Below are 22,748 nucleotides of genomic sequence, written 5' to 3'. Positions count from 1 at the left end.
AAGCATATGATGTTAGCTGAAAAACATGAGAATGTGCCCATAGTTCTGTGAATAACGTGGTTAGGTCCCGTGATGGTATCTCCAGAACAGGTGTGGACAAAGTTGGCAACGGGCTTTGTTGCAAGGAAAAGTCCCAGGACTGGTGTTCCTGCAGTACAGACTGTGGTTGTAGGCGAGAATCATAGAACGCTAGGACTGGAAGGGACCTCGAGAGACCATCGAGTCCAGCCCCCTGCCCCAATGGCAGGACCAAGTACTTACTAACCTGTTCTTAAATACCTCCAGCGATGGCGATTCCACAACCTCCCTTGGCAATTTATTCCACTGTTTGACCACCCTGACAGTTAGGAACTTTTTCCTAATGTCCAACCTAAACCTCCCTTGCTGCAGTTTAAGCCCATTGCCTCTTGTTCTATCCTCAGAGGCAAGGAAGAACAAGTTTTCTCCTTATGACTCCCTTTTAGATAACCTCCCAACCTTGAGGGATTTCAGGTGTCTGCAGGAGAGAACAGGCTTGTCATCTAGGGCCTTCTGGAGTGTGGCATCCTGATTAAGGATAGGTTGTAAGTCTTCAATAATGCATTGCAGTGGTTTGAGTTGGCGGCTGTAGGTAATGACCAGCGGTGTTCTGTTCTTGGGCCTGTCTTGGAGTAGCTGGTCTCTAGGTATTCATCTGGTCCTGTTGATTTGTTCTTTTATTTCTCCTGGTGGGTAATTCAGGTTTATGAATGTTTGGTAAAGAGAAATAGGAGAAGAAACAGGATTTCAGGGTTTGGAGCACACTGCCTGTTGCTTACATGGGCCTGTGTATTTAGGGCACTTGCCTAGCAAGGATGGGTTCTGAAACAGTCACGTTCATATGGTCGTAAGGTTTTTGATGCCCAGAGGCAAGTTTGACAGGGCGGTGCAGCTGTGGTGAAAGATCAGGACTGGGGAGCGAGATTTACCCAGAATATTTAAAGCAGTTGTGTGGGTCTCACCCAAATGCAGAGGCTTAGTTATACCCCCAGCTGCAGGAAGAGATGCTGAACAGTGGAGCGGTGACAGTTTCCACATCATGGGTGTTCTGTGGATGAACTGCAGTTTACTGCTCAAACACTGCAACAGGCTGACCAGACATCTGCCTGCACCTGTGAGTCTGAGGCATCAAAGCAGCCGCTTCCTTCTGAGAGGAATCCTGAGCTCCAAGAACTACTGACTGCAAAGTCATAGGACGGGAAGGGACCTTGCATGGTCAGCAAGTCCAGTCCTCACACTGGTGGGAAGACAAAGCACTGCCTAGGGCATCCCCGACAGGTTTTTGTCTAGCCTGCTCTTACCAACCTCTGATGAGTGAGATTGTGGACTCTCCCTTGGCAATTTATTCTAGTGCTTAACCACCCTGACAGCTAGGAAGTATCCCTGCCCCCTTCTCCCCCATGTCCAAACTAAGCCCACCTTGCTGCAATTTAAGACAGTTGCTTCTTGTCCTATCTGCAGATGTGAAGGACAAACATTTCTTCTCCTGCCTCTTTTAACAACCTTTTATGTCCCCTCTCAGGGTTCTGTTTTCCAACCTAAACAAACCCAGTTTTTTCAATCTTCCCTCAGAGGGAAGATTTTCTAGACTAGGGGTTCTCGGACCTCATCACACCGTGATTGTCTTCTGAAAAATAAAGTTACTACATAACCCCAGGACAGGGGACCAAAGCTTGAGAGCCTAGACCCTGAGAAGGGGGCCTGTAACCAGAGCCTGACCACACAGCACTTGGGCTTCAGTTCCACATGGGGGGGGGGGTGCGTAATCAGTGGCCTTGAGCTTCAGCCCCGGGCTCCACAAGTCAGCCCTGGTGACCCTATTAAAATGAGGTCATAGACCACTTGGAGAACCACTGTTTTAGCCCTTTAATCGTTTTGTTGCTCTTCTCTGGACTCTCCAATTTGTCCTCATCTTTCCTGAAACAGGTGTTCATTTCTGGGCCCCAACACGCCAGCAGAGGCTTCATCAGTGCAGAAAAATTGTCTTTTTTTTTTTTTTAAATCACCATCCAGCAAATGCACCCAAGAATTATGCTTGTTCTGTCACCACTCCTGCCTTCAAGGTCACACTTAACGCCTGTTTAGCCTGTGGTCTGCTGTGACCCCTCCCCTTAATCTCTTTCCATTGTACTCTGAAGAAGTCATTTAGGAAGGAAGGACTTCACACCTGTCACTCAGTTTCACCCTCTTCACCTCAGCCCATTTCTCCAGCTTGTCCAGATAATGCTCAACCTTAATCCTAAGCACTTGAAACTGGATAAAGCTATTGAACAGAACCAACCTTTGAAGTACCCTACTTTATGCCCTGTACATGGGTATGAAAGCCTCTCCATGTTCCTCTCTAGAGGCTAGCTTAGGCCCTGCCCCCTCCCCAGGGTGGGGGGGGACGGGGGACCAAAAACACGCACCCACAGACTAGAAATTTTGCCTCCCAAGCCATATGGGGAGATTCCACCAGGAAGTCAACAGCTCAAGGGCTTTTACGTGTTCCTCAAAGCCAGGACTATTGGTGGCAGATCAGCAGGACATCAGATTTCTTTTTACAGCTAGTCCATTACACAGGAGATTTTCTGGTTTTTAAGGTTGAAACACACCAACAGGGCAAGATGCATCACCTGGAGAAGTCCTTGGTTTATGGGTGTGTACACCCTGGTTGTCTGCATGCCAACAAAAACATTCCTATCACCCCAAGGGACTATTCTGAGAGGCACACTTCAGAGCTCAGACCCAGCTCTCAGGAAGATAGGCCAGGGGCTCTTTGCTACACTAAAATCCCCTGTACTCCCAATGAGCCATTGATGAGAGGCAAGAAACTCTTGTTAATCTTGAGGTAAGTCCTAAGAAATAGGAGTAGGCAGCACGCCCTCTCTCCAGGACTGTTCAACATGGATGAAAGCATCAACCCATCTTGCAGAGAATTTCCAGAGCACCCCAAAGGCCTGAGATCCTTGCACAGCTGCTGCCATGTGACAGCCAGTACTTAAAATTGATTGCCCTGAAATACCTGTGGTGATGAATAAGCCTTAACAGGGGCTAGACCATCAAAACGCCATTATGCATTATATCTGACCTCCTCAATACCAACTCTAACAGTTTAGGTAGGCGATAGTTTACGTCTACTATAGGCCTTTATATTATTAGCAAACCTTTGGCCATTTATCCAGCAGGCTACTGTCAAGATTGCAGACTCAGGAAGAAAGTCACACCCCCAAAAGGGCTGTAGGGCAGCAGAGGACTTCAGTTATAGAATGAAGGCAGCTGAACCTGAAAGGCAAACTTCCAATTTGGCAGAGAACCTCTCCCCACCTTCCCCTGGCAAGTGGCTTGGTCAGGCCTTTGGAAGATGGATTCTTACAGATGTCACATAATTACAATGGTCCCTTCTGGCTGCCTGCACGTGGCAGCCCACAGACTCTTGCCCACCCACTCTTGGGATAGGCCCACGGCCTCTGGCCGAGTTACTGCTGTCCCCAGGAGGAAGACTGCAAGTTAGAGAAGCCACTAGTCACCGGCAGGTGACCCACACAAAATGCAGAGCACCACTTTACCTCTAATTAAGTAGTGCCGCATATTGCGCATGCCTAATACAGGTCCCCATCCCTGGCTCATCCCACCTGCTGGCCTCAATATACTCCCTCACAGCACTGATGGGCTGTACTGCCCTCCTCCACCCAGCTTCACAGCCCTCACAAACTGAGCACAGCCCCATCCCTTCCCACCACAGCTGCTGCCCTACTTGCCAGTGGGGGATGAGAGGAGCTGTAGGGGCTTGGACCGTGTAGAGCACTAGGAGTCATAAGGAGGGCCCTGGCAACATGTTGCAGAGAAAGACAACTCTCCCGTCCCCCCACCCCCAACCACTCCTTGATGTGCTGGATGTTGGGAAGGTGCTTAGACTTGATCACGTGGACAAGATCCACCAGCACGTACCCAGGAAAGAGCCCTCTGCAGTAACAGCCTTCCCCATCTACAGCCCTGTCTCCAGCAGCTGGGGAGATTGCCTACTGGCAACCACCCCTGGCTCATGTACCATTGCAGGCAGTACCACCATTCCATCACCCTCCTGTGAGCTTACTAGGCTTTTGCCCACACTGCTCCCTTTGTAAAGCTGTTCCAGAATTTCACCCCTCTGATGGTTATGAACCTTCACCAAGTTGAGCCTAAAATTTGTTGGCCTGTTTACACCCATTTGTTCTTCTGCTCATACTGGTCCTTAAATAACTCCTCTCCCTCTGTGAGGTGTTTACAGCGAGTAATTGTATCTCCCCTCAGTTTCCTCCCATAATTCATTCCTTAGATCATCCTCATAACTGTTCTCTGCACCTATTTCAGCTTGAATTCATTGCTCTTAAAAAGACAGGTGAGACCTTCTCCGAAATCCTGGTCTCCATGCCTTCTCATTTAGAACAGTACTAACACTTCCCAGTCTCTACTGGATATGCTCGCCCTGCTGCCTCCTAGGACTACATTAGTTTTTCCACATCTGCATCACATTGCCAGGTCATAAGCCTGTGATCAGCCATTACACCCAAATCTTTTTCCAACATCACTGCGAACTGATAAGTCCCCAGCTTCCAGCAAAAAAAATTTGTCATTAGTTCCCGAAACATACAATCTTCAACTACTGCTCTCAGTTACAAGGTCATTTAAAATCATCTTACAGGACTTTGGAGATGTAAGAGCAGATTAGACAAATACCTGTCAGGGATGGTCCAGATGGTGCTTGCTCCTGCCACACAAGGGCCTGGATTTTAGGACTTCAGAAGGTCCTGCCAGTTCTGAGATTTTATATTCCCCCTCCTCCATATCGGGAGCACCTCCCATCTCTGTGCTTTAAGATCGGTTCCTAGATTGATCTCTGAGGAATCCCACTAACAGTCTCCTTCCAGCCTGACAGTTCCCCTTTTGGCATGATCCAGTGTATGAGCTACTGCTGGACAGAGGGACCTACGATGACCACAAAGGGACATGACCGAGGATGACCAGGGGCTGACTGTAACCAGACTGAGGGATGAGAGACAACCACTGCACGACATGTCAAGAGACAATGAGGAACCATGTCAAGGGAAGAATTGGCTTCAATGACCCAATGGGCTGAATTTAATTGGACTGAGCTAGTTTCGTTTATTTGAAATCTTAGACCTTATCCCCAACAGGGGCAAGTTCATCCACTACCGTATTTACTTATGGTGATAGACTAAGACTCCGCAGTGTGTTTTGGAGGTTTGCCCAGGGGTTACTTACTGGCTTAAGTGTAATTCACAAAAATACATGTAACCAGGGCAAGGCAGGCTACGATGTACATTCGTTAACCATGTTAAGGGCTTGTAACTGCTATCAGAGCGGTAGCCGAGTTAATCTGTATCTTTGAAAGCAATAAGTCGTTCTGTGGCACTTTACAGATTAACATATTTTGGAGCATAAGCTTTCGTGGGCAAAGACCCGCTTTGTCCAATGTGCAAGTGCAGGTGGTTTCTCCTGTTGTTTACTGCTGTAACCCACCTCTGCACCACGGGTGACTTATGTTCCTTCTTTCTTGGCCAAATCGCACAGGATGTTTGCTTGTAAACATTCGCTCAATAAAATCCCTTTTAGCCAGTTTTATATCCACCTTTTAGTTTTCATATTAAGTCCCATCTTCAAATGGGTTTCTGAAATCCAGGTTGGATTTTCCAAAGAAAGTGACATAGGCCTTGGAAGTTATTGTCACAAAGAGGGAAATCAGGCTGGTCAGGCAAAAAAGAAAAAAAAAAAAAAAAAAGCTACCTTTGTAAAACCATGTTGTGTTTTACACCAATTGCCATTCACCTTTGTGCCCTTCAATTATTTTCTTCGTCAAAATTTGTTCCAAACACCTTGCATACAAACGAGGTCAAACAAAACAGGCGTGTAGTTTTCCAATTGATACACATCTCAGAGCTGGAAGGGAGGTCATGGAGTCCAATTCCCTGCTCTCTTGGCAGGACCAAGTACTTTTTTTTTTTTTTTAAATTTATTTGCCCCAGATCCCTAAATGGCCCCCTCAAGGACTGAGGTCACAGTTCTGGGTTTAACCGGCCAATGCTCAAACCACTTCTCCATCCCCACCTTTAAAAATAAAGGCTTGCTTATTAGTAGTTCTCCCATCATAGACTACAACCCCACTCCCCAATTCATACAGTCATTAAAATTCCTTGCTCTTGGACTTGAAATTTTACTGCCAGTTTTTAAACAATTATTTGTATGGAGATTTAGTCCCATTTCATTGTTTGAATTAAATTTCTGCCTCTAGCCACCTTGCTACTACACCCAAGAGCTTCATTAGCTGCATTAAAAACTAAGACAAAAGTATTGGTTTAGGTTTGAGACATGCCTAGATCTTTAATCACCACCTCATCACTGAGCAGTCTTTTAAATTTATAGAACCTTTTACTATTGATTCGAATTTCCTTTGCAAGGTCCAACTTTGCTTCGCACTAGCGGCTCTCAATTCACCCCTGCACTTTCTGACCTTCAAGCGGTAGCTTTCCTGGCTGATCCAGCCTACAGGGCAGGGAAGAGTGGTGATTAAGAGCAGAAATCCAGTTTGATCTGCAACCCTCCCCTACTAATTCTTCCCTCTTGCTTGCGATACCGGCTTCAGCCAACGCCTTCAACATTGACGTAAAGTAACGCTAAGCCTCCTCCACATTCCAGCCTCGAGTTTTGTTCCAGTCCACTTCCTTAACTAATTCCCTTAATCTTTTAAAGGTTAACTTTTGAAATCCAGAACCCTTCTGCAGAGCTATTTTTGTTTATCCTTCCATTTAGATTAATGGAATTAGGTCACAACCGCTCAAACCAAGATTGTCCTCTACATTTAGTTCTTCCACAAGAGCCTCACCACTACCACATCTAAAACACCATCACTTCTTGTTGGTCGAGCAACTATTTTGGGAAAGAAATGTGTCACCTATCACAGACAGGAAAAATCTAGGACCTACTAGTAGCATTTACCCGCCAGTATGAATTTGGGAAGTATTTATAAGACAACATCATAATCACAATTTCCATTGCTGGCTGAACTTCTCTAGCCTAGAACTTTCTTGTCCAGCAACATCCATCATGATTTTAGTTAGCCAAATAACCACTTATCACAGGTGTGGCCAAGTTTCCTGTGGTCCCATAAAATTTGTTTCCAGACTGCAGCCCTGGCTCTCAGTGTTCTGTGCTGTTATTTATACCTAAACGTCATCTTCTACAAGCCCAGTAAGCTGTGAAAGTTAGTAATCCTGCAAGACAACATCGACCTCCTGTGGCTGGCAAATTTTCTTGTTTGGCACTGGTCAAGTCCAGAGGGTGCCAAACCAGAGAAGTTCATCCTGTAGTACTTATTTCACTAAAGTCTCAATCCACATCCAAATCGTAAAGCAGGGGAGAGGCATACCTGTAACATGCACCAAGCAGTATACAAGGGAGCAACCTCTAGCAAGTTTTTTCCGCCAAATTATTTCAGCCCAAAACAGTCTGCCTTATCCGCCTTATCCTTGGTTCCCCGTCTCTCCCAGTTTACCATAGCCATAGACAACAGTACTCCCCCCCCCACCCCAAGCAGTTTGTTAGAAACCCACGCTCGTGTAACCAATACCAAGTTTTAATATGGCCACATTATCTTGCAATCAGGTTGGAAGTTAAACAAGAAGGAACAAGAAATCCATGAGACTGATCAAGGCACCACCTCAAGCAGCCAGAGGTTGGCAGGGGAAGTGGAGTGGGAGGGAGCTGCTTTAAGTCCCCAGCCCTAGCAGACTGACTTACATTGACCTGGCTAATCTATAGGTGGTCCCTGAGTCTCAGAGCCTCTTTTGGTACTACTCCAACCCTGATGCACTATTCCGGTGATGGTGGTAGCACAGTGCCGAACAATCAATGAAAGCCTCTCTATGGAAGGAGCTAAAACCTTTAAGGCCTGCCCACGTTGGGTGTTTGTGGGGTAATCTCCAAACCATCCCATCAACTTGGAAGAGCATGTAGCTTGCAGTATGTCCACAAGGGCCCCTCTCCCCAAGCATAAAAAGGTACAAGGCAGAACACAGCTACCCAATTTAAGATTAGAGAGACTTCTGCATGCAGATTCACCATTGTCATGAGGAAGCTGTCACATTTGGACATGGTCTTTTGTCAGAAAGGCCTGTCTGTACTCAAGACTGAGGTCCACACACAGCTACATCAGTCAGGGTGTGACAAATTTCACAGGGTAGTCAAGATGCAGGTGGGTCCATGGAAGGATACCACCACCACCTCCTCAAATGAGGGAGTAAACCCTCGATTTAACAGACTATCAAGGGGAAGGGATGCCCGTTAATGCTGAAAGTCCGTTATAGCGGCGTGGTTTTACTGCATGACAACACACTTGCCTTCCCAGCCCGTCACTCACGCCTGTCTTCTGCTCCCTTTGCTTCCGCCCTCCTGCCCCATTTTTCCCCCCCTCACACCTCCATCTCCCTCTCCCAATCACCAGGAAAGGAGCTGAATGCTGGCCTGGCTCCTTCCACCCCTGGCAGCTCCCAGCGCTACTGCTCCTCCAGCCCCTGGCTCCAAGCCGCCCAGGTGAAGGTAGAGCATGGCTGCCCCCCAGCCTGCCAGCAGGCAGCAGCTGCCGACACCACGGCCGCTGCTCAGCGCCATTGCAGGTGGTGGCTGCTGGGAACGGACATGCTTCATGCAGAGAGCGCTGGGGGAGGAGAGCTCTGGCGCCCGGCCACAGCCCCTGCCTTCTCTGGCCCAAGTCACTCCAGCAGCAACTCCAGCCCCAGCAGCGCTCTGGTGAGTCTTCAGCATTTATTTTTGGGGGGGTGGGGGGCAGACAGACAGCATCCGTTATTTCTGAAGTCTGTCATATGAGGGTCTGTCAATTCGAGGCTTTACTGTAGCTGTATTCCTACAGCAATGCAAAGGCCCTTTCCATTGGCTCAGGCTGCAACCACACTACAGAATTATGCAAGTACAGTCGTGCTGTTACAGTATTGTGTAGGGTATAGCCGTGCTACAGTCTTACATACTTCATGCCATGGGCTCCTCTGGGACCACACCACAGAAGGATCCAAAGGATTGCACAAGTCCTTCTGTCAACAAGGGATGACATTAAGAACAGAAGCTGCAAAAGATTACTCTTCTAGGGAGGAAGAGATGAGCGTCTCGATTGCTTCAGATGGTCACTGAGCAGTCACCAGGGCTTGCTGGAGCACACCCTCTATCTGCAGCCCAGATAAGTGGCAGCGTGTCTGGCATGTCCCCTGGTGGTCAGCACCTCCTATTTCTAGAGGCTCTTTAGCTAGCAAATAGGGCAGTTTTGACATTAGTCTGGAGTTTTTTTTGTTTTTTTTGTTTTTTTTTTTTTTTAAAAAAGAGCCTGAAGCTATCCTGCAAGCCGTACTGTTGAGGAAATATTGGTACTAGATATTCATAGAACAGGAGAACCAGATGAAGCTAATGAGAAAAGGTTAGAGTACAAGAATGTGAGGTCCCAAGACGATCCACACACAGATTCGAGACAAAGCTGTTCAGTTTTGTTCCCTAGCTTGGGCATTTTGGGGAGACCCGCATTCCCACACTAGGGCTGGCTTCCATGCACCTCTGCTCCAGTGTAGTTAAGGAAGGGGAAGTGGAAACCCAGGCAGGTTGGAGGTCATGGATTAACATGCTGCAGGATGTCTACAGCTCTGCCTTCCAGGAGCCCAGAGGCCTATTGCTATACATGGTCAGAACAGTGATGAGAACACATATTCCAGCATGCTTTTGTGGGGGAGAAGCAAGTGGTTGAAGTTACTCATAAGAGGACTCTCTGGATGACCAAGGAAGGGGTGTGACTGATGGTGGAGGGAGAAGACTTTTCAGCACTAACATACTAGAAAGACACCAAGACATCCACTGGCTGCAAGACTGTTTCAGGTCTCACCTGGAGCATCGTTGACAGTTCCACCTCCAAGTGATCTCTTGGACTTATGATTTGGAGAGGCACCCCTTTGTAGGCACGGCAGGGGAAAAAGATGCCCAGTTTGAGACAAATTGCTATCTCAGACATACCCAGAGAAGTGAGACCTCAGAGGAAGGTTAGAGTCATAGACCAATAGAGCTGGAAGAGACCTAAGAAGTCATCAAGTCCAGCCCCTGCCCAAGGCAGGGCCAAACCCCATCAGATCAGCCCAGCCTGCCCAAGCGAAGATGAAAACATAACCCATTTTATGAAGTTGAGGCCGAACAAAGAGATGCAGATCATGCACCAAATTGGTCATCTGCTGCATGACAGCATGACACTGGTTAGCAACAGAAAGAAAAAACCACAACTGCTTTTGCTAAAGCAACACCTCTCCAGCCACCAAGAATAAGCCTCTGAAAACAAGCATTGGCAAGCTGAAGTTCCACAGTGGAGCTGGAAGCCCAGAGAGAATCCCAGACAGTTTGCGTTCTGCACTTTGTTGGACAATGAATGGTGCTGGCTTGTTTCAAACAGGTAATATGTACAGAAGTGATGGGATTGGGCAGGAGGGGTTTGTGAATTAGAGGCCCAACATGTCCTAGTACCAGTTTCAGGCTTGAGTTGTGCACAAAAGGGTAAAGTTTCTGACCCATCATTCTGGCTCACACTTGGCCTGATGCAAGATAAGAAGCATGGCGGGGGGTGGGGGGGGAGAAACAACACCCCCCCCCCCACTACCCCTTGGGAGATCTTCATCAAGAGGTGAAGATGGTGTTAGTGTGTTTTAAGTGTCACCATTGAGCAAACTGCAATGGTGCACTGAAGACCTTGTCAATGCATGAGTTGCATTTATTTTACTAAATCCACTTAGAAGTGGAGTGGCCCCCTTGGTTCACAGATAACCAGCAGCCCTGCTGCACCTGAGAGACTAATAAATAAACGTGTTAAGTTTCAATGGCGCTACAGGGCTGCTTGCAATTTGTGAGACTATAGAGGAGCACAGCTACTCCTTGGAGGAGTCTATTTTTTGTGTCAGTTTAAGGGGGCCCTGTATCAATTTAGCTGGTTTAATCAGGATTCAAACTAAATTAAGGGGAAAAAAAAAAACAAAACCAACCAACCAACCAAAAACCCATGCAGAGTCTAGTGGTACCTTACGGACTAAATTTTATTATGGCATAAGCCTCTTATAAAAGCTTATACCATAGATAATTGTTAGTCATTGACTCCTTTTTGTTGACAGACTGATACAGTTACTTCTGAAATCCAAAATAAAGTAATTCTTCACCAGTTAGCTAACAACATACGGCACTCCTGGGTGTCCAGGCAAGGGGGTTGCTTGAGTCTAACCTGGCTAGTTTTAGCTCTACATCGCTCGGGCCTAAAATTGTCGCAACTCAGCTCTTGTGCAGGAAGGGGAGGAGCAGGTGAACAAATAGCTTAAAACTTTGACATTTCAGATACTTCCTACCTCTGTCATCTCAAACTCTATGGGACCCAATTCTCCATCACTGTGCACCCCATGTAGTTGCTCACACTTTTGGGAGCTAATGCTATCATTTTGGCCCATGAGGATTTTACACCACTGCACACAAGAGCAGTGATTTTCAACTGGGGTGTGTGTATGAGGGGATCATGGACCAACAGAGCATCTGCAGTCTAAGTCTAAGATTTCCAAAGGGGTCTAAACCTGCACTTGGTATGTACAGGTCCACTAACGAGGAAACCCATGGTACTAGTGTATCTGACTGCACTGGCCAGTTGAATGCCCGGCCCTGTAAGCATTCATACAGGGAGTCTCTTATGGAGATAGGCATTTCATAGAGCTGGAAGAGACCTCAGGAGGTGATCAGATACAGTCCCCTGCCCTCTTAGCAGGGCCAAGCACCATCTTTTTTTGTTTGTTGTTTGTTTTTGTTTAAAAAAAAAAAATCTTTGCCCCAGATCCCTAAATGGCCTCTTCAAAGGCTGAACTTCACACTAAACTATCCCAGATTCCCCACCACTTTGAATCCCATAGTTACTGGGGTTTAGATTAATATTGATACTGAAGCTAGAACTAGGCAGAGAAAAAAAAAAAGCCAACCAAAACCAGCCTCTCCCCTCCTCCCCAATCAGTTCTCTTGCAAACTAGAGCCAGCCCTTTATCGCAGTCACTTGAATTATTTTGCAATTTCAGAGAGAGTTAGCTCTGTCCTTAAGGATCTTTATAAGCGCTGGAGAAAGCCTAATGCACATAAACACACTGCAGCAGGAAGTAACTGACAAGAGTCACAAAATCCAGGCTGCAAGGCTCTTACCAATGGGAGCCCCCTTAGCTTTGGGGGCCCTAGCGAACTCCTCTTGGGAGGTAAGTGGGAATTTGGTAGAGACACTGCTGTAAGGCAACAAATGTTGCCTAAAAAAACCTTACCTCCTCATCCTGTTGGTGGACAGATTTGATAGTGGTTTTTAAAATGGACAGTTTCACCAATGTTCAGGGTTTGTTTGTTTTTTTTTTGGGGGGGGGGGTATGTAGAGGTAAGGGCGCTGCTCAGATGCTAAATCTTATATGTTATCATGTGAATGCCGATGTCCTAGAGCAAATGAACTCCTAACTCCCCTGTGACCGAGCGATTTCACCCTGGCGGAGATCCCTTTGTGAGGCTGCAGAGTAATAAACACAACCCGAAGGAAAGTCCTGTACTGCCAGGGGGGCGAAGCGAGTCACCAACTGGAGTCGATGCAAAGGGGTGGGGAAAGCTCTCCCGAGGCTGGAGTGAGGCTCGAGGTCGGGGGGGGGGGGGATGGAGGGGCGGCCGATTACACCCCCCCCGCCCCACGAGCTCCGAAGGGAGAGGAGCCAAAGCCCAGGAACAAAACACCAACACAACAAAAGCAGCGTCCCGATCAATGCTGGCCCATTGTGTGCGGGGCTGAGCCAGGGCTCCAGCGCTGCACAGGTCAGCCAGGGACCCCGGCGCGGCGGCACACGGCGGTGCAGAAGAATAAACCCACTGAGAAGACAAGGGGGAGAGCGAGCGAGCGCGAGAGGAAAAACGCAGCAACAATAGCAGAAGAGGCTCGCGCTGGTGACGTAATGGTTGGCAGGAGTCCAGCTCCCGCTGGCACTTTATCTCGCCTCCCTTAAAACCCAGCACATCCCCCCGCCTGGCTTTGCACCGGGGAGACTGTGTCGCTCCCCAGGTGACCTGGTGAGGGGGCAGCACAGCCAGCCCCCCCTCCCCCCGCAGCATTCGGGGAGACCCCAGCGCACCCCCTTACCTCTGCGAAGTAGAGGTTGAGCAGGCAGAGGCAGGCGAAGAGCAGGCAGCCCGGGAAGCAGTAGAGCAGCCAGTGGGGGAGCGGCTGGTGCTGCAGCTGGCCGGCCCGCAGGGAGTTCTGCAGGTAGCAGGAGAAGAGCACGGTCCGGAGCGCTGCCCACAGCAGGCAGAGGAAGAGGCAGAGCGGGCGGTAGCTCAGCCGCTTCTCCCCGTAGTGGAGGAGCAGCCAGAGCTGCAGGTAGGCGAAGAGGAAGAGCGAGGCGTACAGGGCGGTGTGCAGCACCGTCAGCCCCAGCTCCACGGGGTAGGGCACGGCGGGCATCTCCCCAGCGGAGCGGCCGGGCGCGGTCCCGCTCATGGGGGTGAAATGGGGGGCAGCCCCCCCCCACCCCAATCACAAGCACGGCTAAGAAGCCATGCAACAAAAGCCGCCCGCCTGGCTGGCTGCAGCGCTCCCTGGCTTCGAAAACAACTCCGGGCTGGGGACGATCAGCTGAGCCAGATTATTTGAGGCGCTCGCTCCGGACAGCAGACTTTTCTCATTGGCTGCCGCAGGGCCCGCCCGCCGCGCTCCTTCCTGCCCTTTCTACTGGTTGCAGGGCCTGTCAGTCATAGCCGCCCCGCCCTACGGGGTGTCTCCGGGCTCGGCTTTGTTCTTGGGTTGCCGCCGCCGCCCGATTCGGATCCTCCCCCATACACTTTGTTCGCCTCCCGCCGCCTGTGTTGTGCTGGCGCCCTCCCGAGCGGCAGCCGGGCGCTGCCTGGGACCGGCTCCGCTGAGCGGCCAGCGGCCTGTGCGGGCGGGCGGGCGCGCGCGCGCGTGCCGGGGGACAGGAGCGCTGGCTGCTGCTGCGGGTTTGCTCTCCTTCTTCCCGTGCAGGTCTGCGGCCGGCAGCGCGGGGACCCCCAGCGCGATAGGGGTGGGTCAGGTCCGTAGTGCTATAGGGGTGGGTCAGATCCCCAGTGCTGTAGGGGTGGATCAGATCACTAGTGCTATAGGGGTGGGTCAGATCACCCCACTGCTGTAAGATTGAGTCAGACTCCTGTTGTAGGGTGAGTCAGACCTCCAGTGCTATAAGGGTGGTTCAGACCCCCATTGCTAGAGGATGAGTCAGACCCCCAGTGCTATAGGGGTGGGTCTGAGATCCCCATTGCTATAGGGTGGCTCAGAGAACCCCAGGGATATAGGGGGTGTCTCAGATCTCCAGTGTTATAGGGGTGTCTCAGAGATTCCTATTGTTATAGGGGATCTCAGAGCCCCACTGTTACAGGTAATACCTGGGTTACCAGCATGGTAAGATTTAGCTCGGTCTGGATTTTTCAGCCCTAACTATGGAGCAGCACCCATGCCATCCTGCAATCTGTATCTGGTACAGGTGAGCCTGGCTATCTGCCACCAGAGGCAGCTGGTACCACCACTCCTGACAGGAAGGCCCAGGGACATCCAGAAGAGATGAAGCAGAGCTGGTTATGATCCCATCCCCACTGTGCCAGGAGAGAGGCGGGCGAAGAGCTTCCGGTCACGGTACTTGGGGCACAAAATGGTGCCCGAAACGCGCTAGCACCTGCCAGGTAAGCGAGACCCCAAAGCCAACCTGGGATACACCCCCTTTGATCTAGTCACAGCATGCAGCTTTCGACAGACGCCCATGGGAGGGTCCCTAAGGCCAGGCCAGAACAAGCAGACACAGGGCAGGAGACAATCTGCAGAGAAACCAACTTGAATCTGTGACCTGAAGCAGAAATGTTTCTGTCCAATATGCAACATCAGTGAACAGGCACTTTGCATTAGTAACCAGATGCCCCCTCCTCCCTCCCAGCTCACACACAGATGGGGCTTGGTTGACTCCTGCAGCCTTTGCAACTCATACCACACCACAGGGTGCTGACTGGAGAAGTGCATGACAATTTGAAAGTGAAAGTGAAACCAGCAAAAGTATCCTGAGGGCTATTTCCTTTGTGTCGACTGCCAGGAGATACAAACAGCACTGGGAGTGAGATCTAAATTCGATTTTAATCAATCCTAGGCGTGTAAAGTGGGGTTGGTAACATTTGCAGAGGAGATAGTATACTCCACAGAGATTCCCTACCCAAAGGGACATATTTGGCTGGCTTTAGGGATGATGTTCACCCTGGGAATGATCAAAGCAGCCAGAGCGTAGCCAGGGATCTGGCTCTGCATGTCTTCTAGTTTCCTGAGGTCTCTTTTCCCTTTTCCATTGATTTAAAATCAGCATGAGATTAAGCAGGAAATGGCATAGGGTTCCCAGAAAGAGTCCATGCAGAGTGCTAGCATGAAGGTCTAATAGTAAGAGAGGTTGAACTTCTCTAATTTGTCACTCTCTGATCTGGCAACATCCCTAATCCAGTATGATTTTAGTTAGCTAGATGTCCACTTATCATGGGTGAGGCCAAATTTCCTGTGGTCCCATAAGGTCTGTTTATATCCACCAGTCCTGGCTCCCATGTTCTGGGCTGTTATTTAGCTCAAATTTACCCCTAAATGTCTTCTAAGGTTTGTCTATACTTACCCTTTGTTTGATGTGCCACGGTTGATCTACTGGAATTCAATTTTGCTGCAGCTGTGAAAACACAGCAAAATCAATCTCTCTGGGCTCAGCCGTTGACCCTGGTACATCACGCTGTCGTGTGGAGTGAGGGACATTGGTGCTGGCCCGAAGAGCCCCAGTCTTCACTAGGGAACAAAGTCGGTCCTGATGCATCAATTCTACCTATGCTAATGACGTAGCTAAAATTGCATATCTGGGATTGAGTTTGTTCCCTAATGCAGACCAGGCCTAAAAGCGCAGTAAGTGATGAAAGTGTTGGTAATGCGGTTAGACAACATTTACCTCCCGTGATCCTGTAATTTTCTGGTTTGGCACCGGTCAGGTCCTGAGGGTGTTGGATTAAAGAGGTTCAACCTGTATGCTCTTGTGTGCTCTTTGCAAAATGCTATGCGGGTCTGATTGGCCAGCCCCGTACGTTAAATGTAAAGCACGTCTGTGCGAAAGGCTAGCCTTCTAATTGGTAACATTTCACACCCGTTTATGATTAAGCTGCACGTTCAAAGGCCTGTCTGTGCATAGCCTCGCAACACTCCTCTGAGGCAAACAAATGAGTATTGTCCTCATTTTACAGATGGGGAAACTGAAGCAGAGAAAGAAGGGGACGTGCTTGAGGCTCTGCTTTATGTCAGAGGCAGATCTAAGATGAATATTTGGTGCTTCCTCACTTTCACCCCATGCACTTTCCTTTAAACCCGGCAGCCTTGGGGCACAACCAGTTAACCGGGTGATGCCAGCAATAAATCTGTAATGGCTGTGATATATTTGTATTTATAGCCAACAAAGACAAACAGTTCTTCACCAGCCTTTGTTGAGTAACTGCCTGGATCACACTAAGGTGGCTGATGTCTTCCCTGCGTTAGCTCCTCCCTGTCGATTAGTCTCTCCCTGACCCTAAGATGATGGGAAATGAATCTCTCTGGGGTTTGATTTTCTGATCTAAACCAAGAGGTACTTAGCGCGGTGATGGGAGTACAGGCATCCTGTCTACCTTTCAGTTACCAAGCTTAATTTACTGTGACAATGTTGTCTTATTATTCTCACTCTTTGAATAGGAGCTATGCAAGTTCATTTGCTGATCAAAGCATCAATTATTTACTCCTTTGGATTTACCTTCAGGTTTGTTGTGAGCTGTGCCTGTAGGGGATTGCTCGCAGGAGCAGGAGTGGAGTGTCTGGAAAGGCTGTAGAATAATTACAGATGGTCCAATGAAACGACACAGAGTGCAGTAAAACTGACCAGACTGTTTGCATTCCCTGTTTCAAAGCAGATGAAATCATGGGCTTGACGTGTGCCCACTTTCTGGGGAGCCTAATCTCTGCCCCACCTCCTTCACCTGAGGTCTTATCCAGGCTGGCCTGCCTGCCGGCACAGCCCAAACCCCAGTCGGCACCTGGAGCAGCCTTGCATTCCAGCTGGTGCCTGGAGTGACTCTGAACCCTGGCCAGCCCACCAGAACTTGGAACAGCCCCAGATGCTGGCTGGCACCCTGGTGCCTGGAGCAGGCCAGAGGAAACCTGTCTCTTAGCCATGGTGAGCCAAGCCCTGAGTATGGGCCACTCATAGAAGCTCTGAGCTTTGCCACAGCCCGGTTCTGGGGCTGCAGTGGGGAGCATTAACAGAGGTGTGGGGAAGTCTACCCAACCTCAGTATCCATTGCTGCTGCCCATGGATGAAGCACTAACAAACACTGCTTGCACATCGGTCTTTTTTTTTATCCAGACCATTCTAAGAAATACATCTTGAAACCACAAACTAAGCCAATAAGCAGCTCAGAAGGCAGCATTCTCTAGTGGCTAGAACACTGGACTAGCTGTCACAGACCTGGGTTCTAATCCCGACTTTCTGAACTTGGGGTAATCGTTTCATCTCTACTTGTGCCTCTTTCCACCCCTTGTTTTGTAAGCACTGTGCGGGCCGGGTCTGTCTTTTACTGCATATAGCACCAAGTATAATGGGTCTTGCATCTCAGTTGGAGTATGTGGGTTCTACTGTAATGCAAATAACATTGGCCAGCTGGTGACTGCCTCCACAGGCCAAGATTTCAAGTGTGACTGGTGATACCAGAAGCCTTCATGGGGTCTGATCTCCAGGGGTGGGAGGGTTAAGCAAGGCATGGAAAAAAAAATAAAGCCCGTCCCAAACCACTGGTCACTTTTTGCGATCTTGATCTTGTTTATGTTTGGAATAAATGCTATGGGCCAAATTCCAGAAATTCCATCTTGTGGCATCACATTGACACGCAGGGTCACTAGCAGGGTTGGGACCGTTATATCCAGCCTCTGCCGCTTGAGCTAAAGAAGGAACGGGCAGCAGTAGTAGGTTGTCATGCTCTACATGGACCCACGCTCGATGGGTATGGACCACTTTGACAGTGAGGCTCATGGATAGTTCCTGACACAGGAGAGGAACGTATCAAAGAGGTAGCCGAGTGAGTCTGTATCTGCAAAAACAAGAAGTCCTGTGGCATCTTATAGACTGACAGATATCTTGGAGCATAAGCTTTCGTGGGCAAAGACCTGCTTCAGCAGATGCATGAGTGGTGGGTTTCAGAGGAGGGTTTAAAGAGGGGGTCTGAGTCTAGGGGAGGGTCAAAGCTGACAAGGTCTGCTCAGTCATGGAGGATGTGGCCTGTTATCAGCAGGAGAGGAACAGTGAGACAGAGGGATCTTCCATTCGGGGCTCAGGAAGGGAGTGTGCTTGGGTAGGCACTGAGTTGTATGCCTGTCCCCCCAGGCTTGGCCCTTTCTGCCCTGGCCCTGCCCTAGACTCACCCTTTTGGACTCCCTGTCCCATTCTCAGTCTCCTCATGTCCACTTCTCCCTTCCACGCTCCTAGCCCAGCCAGTCCCAGCTCTACCTTTCCCTAGACATTTTCTCAGTCTCCCCCCATCACGTATCCCAAAGCCTCCTCTGCTCTGCCTTGCTGGCTCCCTTGTCCAGTCTTGGTGCCTCCTCTCTTCCAGGTCTGTGGTCCTACCTCCTCCTCCAGCTCACCTCCTTACCATCCTACTGGTTCCCAGACCCACTCTTCTTTCTCAGCCAGGTCTGGCTTGTCCCTGGCTCCCTGTCTGACGTTGGTCTCCCCACACCCACCGGCTCCAACTCCCCTGGCTTTTCTCCTTGGTGGCCAGTCCTGTCCCATCCCTGTCCCAGTCTCCTCACAATTCCAGTATCTCCCTTGCTCTCCCTCCCAGTCTCCTTAACAACAGACTTCAACTTCCTGAAGGGGAGCGCTAAAGAGGATGGAGAGAAACTGTTCTCAGTGGTGTCAGATGGCAGAACAAGGAGCAATGGTCCGAAGTTGTAGAAGGAGAGAAGTAGGGTGGATATTAGGAAAAACTATTTCACCAGGAGGGTGGTGAAGCACTGGAATGTGTTGCCTACAGAGGTGTTGGATTCTCCATCCCTTGAGGTTTTTAAGTCCCGGCTTGACAAGGTCCTGGCTGGGATGACTCAGTGGGGGTTGATCCTGCTTGAAGCAGGGGGCTGGACTAGATGACCTCCTGAGGTCCCTTCCAGCCCTAGGAGTCTGTGATACCCAGCCACTCCCAGTCCTCCTGCCCCCTTGCCCCCACTCTCCTGCCCAGCCAGTTCCAGTTTCATTCCCTGATTTGTCTCTCCCCTCCACATCCCACATGCCCCGCAGCTCCCCGGCCCCGCCTTTCTCTCTCGGCACATCTCGTCTCAGAGCCCTGCTCTGCTCTGGCCCAGTTGCTTTGCCTGGCTTGGTGCAATTTTCCTCCCGCATCCCAGCCCCTGGTCAGACCACTCTGCCTTTTCCCTTCCCCAGTCCCTGTCTCTCCTCAGCCCCTCATCTTCCGTCAGCCCCTCTGCCATTCCACTGGCTCCCAGCCATTGCCCTCCTGGTTCCCAGGCCTAGTCCCCTAACCCTCTCTCTGTCTCCTATTTGGCTCCCAGCCCCACCCTTACCCACTCCCAGTCCCTCCCCAGTTCAGCCCCCAGTATCAGGTTCCCTCTCCCCCTGCCCCCACCCAGCACAGACCTCCCATCCCAGTCTCTTTCCCCAGACTTTGTCCCAGGCTGCTTCACCCTCTGCAGGCCTGGCTCTTGTCCCCTCTGCATGCGGATCAGGCAGCTTCCTCCCTGTCTCGCCTGGGCCCAGCATGGGTCTCTGACCGCTCAGGCGATACAGGGTCCCTGCTCTCCCTTCGAGTGCCCATGTCTGGCACAGTCTCCAGCAGCCTGGGGCTGCAGTTGTGGGGAAAACCCTCCTCCGCCCTGGGGTGGAGCACGTTCAGCTTTGCACAGTCTTCAGGGAAGTTTTCCGAAGCTCTAGCAAGTCTTTACTGTGTACAAGCTGGGAGGATTTTTGAGGGCTTATAATTTGACCAAATCAAAGGAGATTTTCTGGGGCTGACGAAGACCCGAGTCTAGAACTGAAAGTCACATGCCCCTACCAAACATTGAGCCCCTGCTTCAAATCAAGGAGGACCTAGAACGCTTCTAAAGAGTGGAAATGTCTGAACTCGGGCAAAACAGCATACATTTCTCCAGCCTTGTTCTCGGACGTGGCTGCTCAGAGTGACCTCGTTGGCCGCGCTCCACAGCCCCCACTGTACCCCAGCAGCCCACAGCATGCTGGCGAGGAAGCAAGTGGAGCAAGATTGCTCCAGATCACTCTGCTGTCCAGGCTGCATCGCTCCAGGGGAATGGGGGACTGCCCCAGCGCGCGTGTGGTCCGGGGAGCAGAACAAGCTGGGAGAATGATGCTTCGCTTCTCCCCACTGCTGCCAGTGAAGGTGGGGAGGGAGCAGGCCGCAGCTGCCAGTGCCAGGCACCTGGCCCACCTAGTCCCCTGGGCCACCTCAGTGGGGGGAGGAGGCAGGGTGGGGGCAGCGCAAGAGTGGAGAAGAGGCCAGGAGAGAGCAGGAGAGGGGAGCAGTGGCAGAGGACGCTTGTCCAGGTCCTTCTCCAGGCTCAGGGGAGACATGTGGCCAGGAGCCCCTTCCAGGTTCCCCTCACCAGCCGCCTCTCAACTCCATGCCATCTCTGTGTGCTGTTGCGGTGTGCTCTGCAAGGCGGGCTGCTTGCCACACGGGGAGCGGCTGAGTGTCGGTAACAGGTGGAATGAGCCTTGTGTTGCTAAGGATCCCCTGGGAATCTTTGGAGGATGGAGCTGACCAGCTATTTGGGCACCTCATGGGCCTTGTGGATCTGGGCTTCTCTGGGTGGCTGTGTCTACACTAGGCACAGGTGGAGGCTAGCCCTCCCCAAACGGGGCTAGGCATGCCGGATACAGCACCCCTCCCTTTGCAGGCATTCCGGCCTGCTGCCTTTGGGGTGCTGCTGCCAGAAGCTCCTGAGAGGTGGGGGCCCCCCAGCACCTAGACCATGGCCCTGCCCATGCTGCATCCTCACTCGGCCCTCAGGCTGTGCCCCTACTCGGCTTCTTCCTCTGTGGTCCTGCCTAGGCTGCATCTCATCTGCCGCACCCCTCCCTGGCGGTTTCCACCCAGCGCTCGCTCCTGTCTCCCTCTTCCCCGAGGTGCCCTCTGCCACTGCTTCGTCCCTAGTCTCTGCCTCAGGTAAGGGGGCAGAGAGGCACGACTGGTGAGCAGGTGGGTCTCAGGGGAATGAGAGGCAAACGAGGGGGGCCTTGCGGGGAGGAGGCAGGGAAGAGCAAGCAGCAGACAGTGGGGGACCTCGGAGACAGAGGAAGAGCAGGAGCCGAGCTGGAGTGGAATGCAGGCGGGTTCTTGGCAGACAAGCCAAAGCCAAACCAGCCCATGGGCCGAGCCCCCCACTGCTCAGGGCTTTCCAGCATTCACCACCAGTAAGACTCACACCCCGCCGACCCTGAGCCCTCCTGCAGCTGCCCCCTGGGTAGCTTCCATCAAAGCAGCACCTAGCATCACCTCGGCTGACATGGGGATGTGGAGGGGTCTCCGGCCCCGTGTCATTCCTGAGGGCTCTTTTGTTGTCCTCCCAGTCTCCGCACCCTGGTCCGGCCTCAGGGGGCTTGGTCAGGGTTCACAGGCCCAGCCGTCTAGTCAGTGCGACTCGCTTCTGCGGCCAGGGTAATGCAGCCCAAAAGGTAAAGTCAGTACCTGTCGCCCCTACATCTGGGCTGTGGGGCCTAATGGTCACAGTCAGCAGGAATTGCCCCTTCATCAGGACAGCGCAGCCTAATGGCTAACCTCCAGATACGTCGTTCCTACAGCTGGGCGGTGCAGCCTAATAGCCAAAGCCTGGCCTCCGCAGCCTAGCTGGGCAGTTACAGTCTGGAGGCCCCAGTTTGCAGGCCTTGGCGGCTGAGTCACTGTGTGCCGGCCCAGCAGCCCAGTCAATCTGCGTAAGCCCCAGCAGCCTAGTCAGAGTTCCTCTGTCTGTGGGGGTAGGGGAGCTCAGGCCCTGCCTCTCCACCGAGCTCCAGCCCAGGGTCCGGTCGGTGGTGGGGTTGTCACCCCCCACCCACCAGCTCAGCAGGGATCCCTGCTGCAACACGCTGAGCTCCAGGGTGCCCTCTCGGTTCCCTGCCCTGGGCTGCTTCCTGCCCTGTCTCCAGGTGGGAGCATTGCTCCAGCTCTGGTTGCATCTCCCCGGAGTATCGTTGTGGCTGCTGCTGCTGCTGCGGGTCACTGCTCCTTGGGCGGCTTCTGCTGCTGCTGTCACCGCTGCTGCTCCTCAGACGGCTGCTCCCAGCTTCCATCAGGAGCTCCTTCCCTGCTGCTGGCCAGCCCCAGCTGCCAGGCTTCCCCAGCCTTTATACCTGGGTGCAGCCGGAGCATACCCAGCAGGGCCTTGGGGGCAGGACCTTTTCCACCGAATAGGCCTGGCCCCCACCCCGCTGCTCAGTGCGGGGACGGTACAGCCCGTCACAGGGGATATAAGAACATGAGCCCTACTTGCACCAGCACTTCCACTGTTTGTGCACAGTGTTGTCCCCAGTGCAAATCCCTCACTAACTGTCCAGAACAGCGATATTTTAAAGAAGTCCCTT

General features: G+C 51.3%; 2 protein-coding genes across 4 annotated transcripts in view; one reads left to right on the top strand and one right to left on the bottom strand.

Annotated features, from left to right (window-relative positions):
* GPR137C (G protein-coupled receptor 137C) overlaps positions 1-13,689 on the bottom strand; it is a 28,106-nt gene extending 14,417 nt beyond the window's left edge. Inside the window, exon 1 of the mRNA XM_074996218.1 lies at positions 13,220-13,689. Within this exon, the coding sequence (XP_074852319.1) occupies positions 13,220-13,576 (357 nt within the window). The 5' untranslated portion in view covers positions 13,577-13,689. The remainder of the gene's footprint in view (positions 1-13,219) is intronic.
* The window catches only part of TXNDC16 (thioredoxin domain containing 16), a 75,818-nt gene continuing 66,407 nt past the window's right edge, over positions 13,338-22,748 (top strand). For 2 of the 3 annotated variants that reach the window (XM_074996217.1, XM_074996215.1), the window contains exons 1-2: positions 13,338-13,456; positions 14,595-14,790. The gene's annotated coding sequence lies outside the window, so the exon portion shown is untranslated. Of the gene's footprint in view, positions 13,457-13,970; positions 14,099-14,594; positions 14,791-22,748 lie in introns of those variants that run through there. The other variant, XM_074996216.1, reaches the window with a different exon arrangement.

The sequence above is a fragment of the Carettochelys insculpta genome, chromosome 6 (assembly GCF_033958435.1).
Source record: "Carettochelys insculpta isolate YL-2023 chromosome 6, ASM3395843v1, whole genome shotgun sequence".
NCBI classification, from domain to species: domain Eukaryota; kingdom Metazoa; phylum Chordata; order Testudines; family Carettochelyidae; genus Carettochelys; species Carettochelys insculpta.
The sequence above is the reverse complement of the archived record's forward strand: the minus strand, read 5'-3'. Positions and strand labels throughout refer to the sequence as shown.